This window comes from Phoxinus phoxinus (assembly GCF_949152265.1).
Source record: "Phoxinus phoxinus genome assembly, chromosome: 2".
NCBI classification, from domain to species: Eukaryota; Metazoa; Chordata; class Actinopteri; order Cypriniformes; family Leuciscidae; genus Phoxinus; species Phoxinus phoxinus.
Window position 1 is genome coordinate 46627563 of NC_136877.1, and position 7310 is coordinate 46634872.

At 45.8% G+C, this 7310-nt stretch overlaps 1 protein-coding gene across 1 annotated transcript; it reads left to right on the forward strand.

Moving 5' to 3' along the window:
* The first annotated feature begins 1984 nt into the window (after nucleotides 1–1984).
* Nucleotides 1985–6155, forward strand: LOC306984238 (uncharacterized protein). The gene is made up of 8 exons (XM_079585418.1): nucleotides 1985–3008; nucleotides 3195–3423; nucleotides 3531–3761; nucleotides 3937–4078; nucleotides 4178–4324; nucleotides 4443–4669; nucleotides 4783–4910; nucleotides 5514–6155. The coding sequence occupies exons 1-8, from the start codon at nucleotides 2558–2560 to the stop codon at nucleotides 5918–5920; spliced, it is 1962 nt and encodes a 653-aa protein (XP_079441544.1). The 5' UTR covers nucleotides 1985–2557; the 3' UTR covers nucleotides 5921–6155.
* Nucleotides 6156–7310: the final 1155 nt, after the last annotated feature.

Consider the following 7310-nt stretch of genomic DNA (forward strand, 5'->3'; position numbering starts at 1 on the left):
ACACATTGCACAAAACCATTGCACAAAACCATTCTGAGAAAAGTTCACTGTTTCCCAGTCAAAGGATCTCCTTTTTGGGACTGGATCTGAACTCACTGTCTATGACAGCGCGGCTGTCATCACAGCGCAGGCGAAACACCCTGCAAGTGGCGAAATCCTTCCGCAGCGGTCATATAGTGCCGCTCAGGAGATTTAAAAAAATGCTAGGCCTCATGGCCTCAGCTTCGGCGGTACTACAGTTGGGTCTGCTGCGCATGCGCCCACTGCAGTTCTGGCTGAGAGCGCGCGTACCGCGCCGAGCATGGGTTCACGGTCGTTATCGCCTCAAGGTCAATCAGGAATGCTTTTCAGCCCTGACACCATGGAAAGCGTCAGACTGGTACCGGTCAGGTGTAAGCCTGGGGACTTCCTCGAGCCTGAAGGTGATGTCCACGGACGCGTCCACCTCAGGCTGGGGAGCGCTGCTCGAGGGCAGACCGTTCTTTGGCCAGTGGGCAGAACGAGTCGAACTACCGCACATAAACTGCCTGGAAATGATGGCGGTGGACTTTGCGCTGAGGCGTTTTTGTCCTCGGATAAAAGGGCACCACGTCCTGGTCCGTTCGGACAACATGTCGGTAGTAGCCTATGTAAAACCGCCAGGGTGGCGTGAGATCCCGAAACCTCTGCAGGCTGACGGAACGCATCCTGGTATGGGCCCAGCACAACCTGCGCTCGCTGAGAGCAATGCATGTGCCAGGTCACCTAAACGTAGGCCCAGACAGACTCTCACGGGACAACGTTCCGACAGGAGAGTGGTCTCTACACACACAGACAGTGCGTCTGTTGTGGAAAACGTTCGGCAGAGCGGAAATAGACCTGTTTGCAAACCAGGAAAACGCTCACTGCCTGGAATTCTTTTCAAAGAGCACGAACGCGCTGGCCAGTGTCTGGCCCCGCCGTCCGCTCTATGCTTTTCCCCCTGTCTCACTCCTGCCTCAGGTACTGGAGCGAATCAGGAAAAGCGGATGCTCAGTGCTTCTTGTCGCACCATACTGGACGAATCAACCCTGGTTCCCAGTTTTGATGCGACTGAAGAGTACTGCTCCATGGCCGATCCCAGTGAGGAGGGACCTCCTCTCGCAGGCCAAGGGCTCGATTTTGCATCCTCGCCCGGATCTATGGTCCCTACATGTGTGGGCCATAAACGGGCACCCGCTAACCTCCCAAAGGGAGTATTAGACACGATCGAGCAGGCTAGGGCCCCGTCTACCAGACAGCTCTACGCTTCCAAATGGTCGGTGTTTTCTGGCTGGTGTTCAGACCGAGGTCTGTCACCCCTTCAGTGCGGGGAAACAGAGATTCTCTCCTTCCTGCAGGAGCTGTTGGATAAGGGCAGGACCCCATCCACGCTCAAAGTCTACGTGGCGGCCATATCAGCGTTCGTTAATCCAACGTTTGGCCGTTCACTGGGCAGAAACGACCTGGTGGCCTCCTTCAGTCCCCGTTTGGGACCTTTCTACGGTGTTAAACGCTATGAAAGGGGCCCCCTTTTCGAGCCTATTCACTCAGTTGACATGAAGCACCTGTCTTTCAAGACCGTGTTTCTTTTGGCTCTCGCTTCAGTGAAGCGTGTGGGGGATTTGCAAGCGCTCTCAGTCAGAGCCTCTTGCATGAAATTCGGGCCTAACGACTCTGTAGTCGTGTTGAAACCGAAGCATGGGTACGTGCCTAAGTCCCTCAACACACCGTTCAGGGCTCAGGTCATCTCCCTGTCGGCTCTGCCGGCCTCTGAGGATGGAAACAGCTCCCTTTATCCGGTCAGGGCGTTAAGAGCTTATGTGTCCCGCTCCGCTGTTTTTCGACAGACGGAGCAGCTCTTTGTTTCGTTCGGCGGGCGCTCTAAAGGGCGAGCTGCGACGAAACAGTGTCTGTCTCGATGGGTAGTGGACGCCATTGCGCTAGCCTACGCATCTAGAGGTTTGGAATGCCCTCTGGGCATCAGAGCACATTCTACGAGAGGCGTGGCCTCTTCGTGGGCTTGGTACAGTGGGATCTCGTTACAAGATATCTGTATGGCGGAAGGCTGGGCCTCCCCGTCTACATTTATAAGGTTCTATAACCTAGAGGTTCCTGCGTTGCAGGCTAACTGCTCTCGGTCTAGATGACTATGTATGGTGTTCCTGCCCCGCGCTGCGGCCCAGGTCACTCCAATGTTTTAAGCATCACTCACTGACAGTGTGTCCCATGAGCATGCTATGACCATACCTGTCAAGTATCCCGTTTTGGCCGGGAAAGTCCCGTATTTTACCCTTCTTTCCCGCCGTCCTCCCGTATTAGTATTTTCCCGTAAATCTCCCGTATTTTAACCTGCGTTATAAAAAAAATAATTACACCGGAGTAAAATAAAAAACAAAAAAAACATTTCCAATCTGAGCTCTAGCCTCGCGATAACTGCCATCTGCAGTAGCCTACACATAAGCCTACAGTACTGTAGGTGGCAGTTGTCGCGAGGTTTGTGTGTGGGGTCAGATGATGAGTGACACAACGCGGGAAAAAAACAAAACCGAGACGGATAATGGACGTAACAACAGTGACGGAAGGCACTCCTGCCAAAAAAACAAAACCCTCGTGTAAATACCGCGATCAATGGGACAGCGAATTTAATTTTCTGAAGAGGAGCAGGGTGGGGGACAGTCACACGTTTTGTAAGTTTTGTAACTGCGACTTTAGCATCTCACACGGTGGAAGGAATGATGTCTGTCAGCATGAGAAATCCGCCAAGCACAAGCGCAGGCTAGAGGCACAAAAACATGCCCAGGCGATGTCAGCATTCGTGACGAGAAATGCCACCGAGGCAGACCAGGTCACACGTGCAGAGGTAAAAATGGCAATGCTGTGTGCCAAAAACAACATTCCTTTCTCCTTCCACGACGACTTCAACAAGTGTGTAGCTGACATGTTCCCGGACTCTGCTATAGCACGAAAATACTCAACGGGAAAAACTAAGGCTACTCAAATCATCAAAGGTAAGTTAGCTAGCCATATAGCAACCTATCTTTCTTACTGGGCTACTATGTGTTTGCTAAAACAGTATAAAAAATGTATTAAATAATGGGTTTGAAATGTGTTTGAATATTCTTACATGAGCATTAATAACCCATGGCATGCATGTTGTAGGTTAACTTACTAGCTAATTACTGGACATTCAACAGGTGCCATAGCAGCAGAACTAGAGGACGAGTTGGCCAAAACATGCCGATCTCAGCCCTTTTCACTGATGTGCGACGAATCGAACAACCGAAAAACAGACAAAGAATTTGTCATCCTGACTAGACTCTACGATGAGGCCACTCTGCAGGTCGCTACAAGATTCCTGGAGATGCCTATATGCAATATAGGAAATGCAGAAAATCTGTATGAAAAGCTTAGTGAAGCATTAAGGTAAGGGGAACTGCACTGTGTTGTTGATATGTTTAGTAGATTGCATTTAATTACAACCTTACATTTAGTCTGAGACGTTTTGTGGCATTATTTCCTGTTTCCAATAGAAAAAGAGGCATCCCATGGGATAACCTGATTGCCTTTAACTCTGATAATGCGAGTGTTATGAAAGGCCGCCATAACTCGGTCATCAGTAGACTGAAGACCAGCCAGCCTCACGTCCAGGACCTTGGCTGCATCTGCCACCTGGTACAGCTGGCCACTGGCTGTGGTATCAGAGCAGCCCAGGTACCAGTGGAAGACATCCTGGTGGGGATATACATTCACTTTGATAAAAGGTAAATGCATACATATAGGCCTGCTATTTCTCTCGCCTAATGTTGTGTGTGTTACAATGTAACAACATTGCATGTGGCTAACTCATGAACAAGGTAGCCTAGTAGGCCTGCAGTTCATATTCTTTACACACACTCACAATTCCAACCATTGACAGAGTAATTTTCTATCTCTCAGTGCAAAAAGATGTGAAGTCTACAAAGAGTTTGTAGACTTCACTGATTCAGACCACCTGAAGCTCCTCAGGTACTGCAGCACCAGATGGCTGAGTCTGTTAACCTGCATCCAGAGGGTGCTGAACCAGTGGGATGCACTACAGGTAGGATGGTAACTCCACTCAGCAGATATCTACACAGTTTACTATGCTATATTTCCATTTTAACCATGTATTGCCACCCTGTATCTCTATGTACTGTAGGCCTACTTTAACAGTCATGAAGAGGTGGAGAGGAGTGTGAAAGTGCGTGATCTGGCAAGCCATCTGCGTGATCCAATCGTGAAGACCTACTTCCTGTTCCTGAGTGCTGCCCTAAAGCCTTTGTCTAAATTTAACATTGCCTTCCAGGTGGGTGTCAATGATATTGAATGATTGAGTGAATAATAGTATATAATTGAATGTTTGTTCTTATTGTAGCAATCTTATTTCACTGTTATTTTGTTGTGACCATTGATAATATCTGCAGTCAGAGGGAGTACAAATTCACAAACTTGAAGAGGAGATGAGCAGGCTGATAAAGAGGATCCTGGGCTACCTCATACCAGCTAGGGCAATCGTGGGTGTACCTCTCAGGGAGGTGGAGTATGGAGATGGACATCAGTTGGCTGATGAAGATCTCTTTATCGGAGCAGACACAAAGACATTCATGAGAAGCGCTGAGCTCCCTGTGTCAGCCGAGAAGAAAATCTTCCAGTGAGTATATTACCCAGTAGTTATATTATGATATTATCTTTTGACAGTATAGGCTGTAGTGTGCCTAAAAATATTACCACTAATGAATTTTTTTCACTCTTATGCTGTTGTAGAACTGTGAGAAACTTCTATGAGGCAGTTCTTAAGAAGATGTTCTCCTCCTTTCCCCTTGACCATCCACTCCTGAGGGACCTGAAAGTGCTGGACCCTGCAGCTCGTCTTAACATAACTCCAGGGACAGGTAGATAATAGAAACAGTTTCCAATAGGCTTTATGCCCAGCTCCACTACTTACCCTAGCAACCACCCTAGCGATGGTCAGACACACCTGGATTAATCAGTTTGTCCAATAATGTAAGACAAGAAATAAAGGAGCTGGCTTAAAGGTGGGGTAAGTAGCAAAACTGCAAGCAGATTTTGAAAATACACAACTCAAATGGTCATACCTTCTTTCCTCCTACACTGGCCCTGACTCCACCCATTCGAAAAACATGGATTTCATGTCCTGCCCGTTCCACAGATGATTAAATTAATACATTTTCATTTCAGTGCTTCTAACTCAGTGGCTGTAAGGGGGTTAGGAATAGGATTTCAAGTGATTTAAAAAAATTGTCAAAAAAGAGAATTACATACCCCACCTTTAAGTTCAGGAAGTAGTGCAGCTGTGCATAAAGCATATTGATGATAGGCAAGGCAAGGCAATTTTATAAAGGGCTTTACATTGCATCATAACAACATCCTCTGGGGACAGTTCCCCATTGATAACCAAACAAATAATTGGCTTAGTATACTTGATACTTGTTTAGATCTGCAATGTTTAGTCAAACACTTGTTTTACTTTACAGTGGAAAGGCTAGGGGCCCTGTTCCCTCAGTTGAGGCTGAAAGAGGATAAGATGAGAGAGGAATTCACAGACTATCAGGTGACAGATAGTAAGGAACTCCCCCAAGAAGACAGAATCGACAGATTCTGGGGCATGATAGGAAAGGACATGAGGTTCAGTGAGCTGCCGAAGCTTATGAAGGCTTTACTGTGCATTCCCCATAGCAATGCAAGTTCAGAAAGAGTATTTAGCATGGTACGAAAGATTGTTACAGAGAATAGGATGACATTAGACAACAGAACTGTTTGCGCTCTACTCTCATGTAAAATGAACCACTTTGGCCCAGCCCACAAATACACTCCTTCCAAAACAGTCTTAAAGAATGCAAAGTCTGCAACAAATGTGTACAATAACTCACTAAAAGAGTAAAGAAAAGTTATGTGAAATGAAAAGAAAAACTGTAAAGGAAAAGCAATATGAAATAAAAAGAATGTGGAATGAAAATAAAATGTAAAGACAAGCAATGTTAAATGAACAGAAAATATGCAAATAAGCCTTTAAATAAATGCACTTCATATATACCCTTTTGTGTTTTCATTTGGGCTATAACACCTGTCTTAAAATGTAAGGGATACTGGAGCTTGGTTGGGGTGGTGGGACTGCTTGTGGTGGGCGCCGAAAAATTTCCCTTATTTTCAAATCCAAAACTTGACAGGTATGGCTATGACCCCTCATATATATTTAATATTTATAATACATATGTTATTATGCCCTTAGGGGCACTATTATAAAGGGATGATGCTAATATTAGCCGCTCTCCCTATACATTCTTGGTGTAGGCGCTTGTATGCCAGGGCGCGCGCGCCCTTGGGTGTCTGTGTCGGTCCAAGAGCACGCACGGCGTTTTACAGAGGTTCCCGTAGCGTCTTTCGACGCAGTAGGAGAGAACTCTACGTAAGAGAACGTACTCGGTTACTAACGTAACCTCAGTTCTCTCTAGGAGAAGGAACGAGTACTGCGTCTCATGCCGTGCGTGCCCACCAGTGTTGTTTTTGGCAGCCCTTTTAGTTTTAGTCTTAGTCTTAGTCTTTTTGACGAAAATGCTTTTTAGTTTTAGTCACATTTTAGTCACTTATAAACTTGATAGTTTTAGTCAAGTTTTAGTCGACGAAAACGCAAAAAGGTTTTAGTCAAGTTTTAGTCGACGAAAACACAAAAAGGTTTTAGTCAATTTTAGTAAAAAAAAAAAGAAAGAAAAAAAGTAGTCTTTAATAAATTAATTTAGGTTAAAAAGTATTGGAAATGGGCTTAGGTTTGACAGGTTGCAGCAAGTTGCAATTCATAAAACAACAGTTAACCTTAAAAACTTTGCATAATAAACTAGACTTTCTGAATAATTCGATTGGTTGGGTCCTTACATGCGCTTCGCGAGGCACACTAGCACACACACGCACTCTAGCACACACACGCAAGGTCTCTCGCTCCCTTTCTCTGGCTGTGCGCGCGCTACACATGCGCGCTCTTGCTCGCTCTATCTAGATTCCGAGAGATTCAGATTTGCGGGCAATTCTGAAATTATCGTACATTATGGGATTTTTTTCATTATTGATCGTACATCGTACAACAACGATTAGAATGCGGCATTGCTGATACTTTTTTTTTTAGCTCAAAACAGACCGATTTCACGCAAAATAGGCAGAAATTACATTGTGAACGTCAGACTTATAATCATTTTCGTTCCATCTCGTCTCGTCAACGAAAACTCGAAAACGTCTCGTCATGTTTTAGTCACCTTAGAGCCATTTTTAGCTAGTCATCG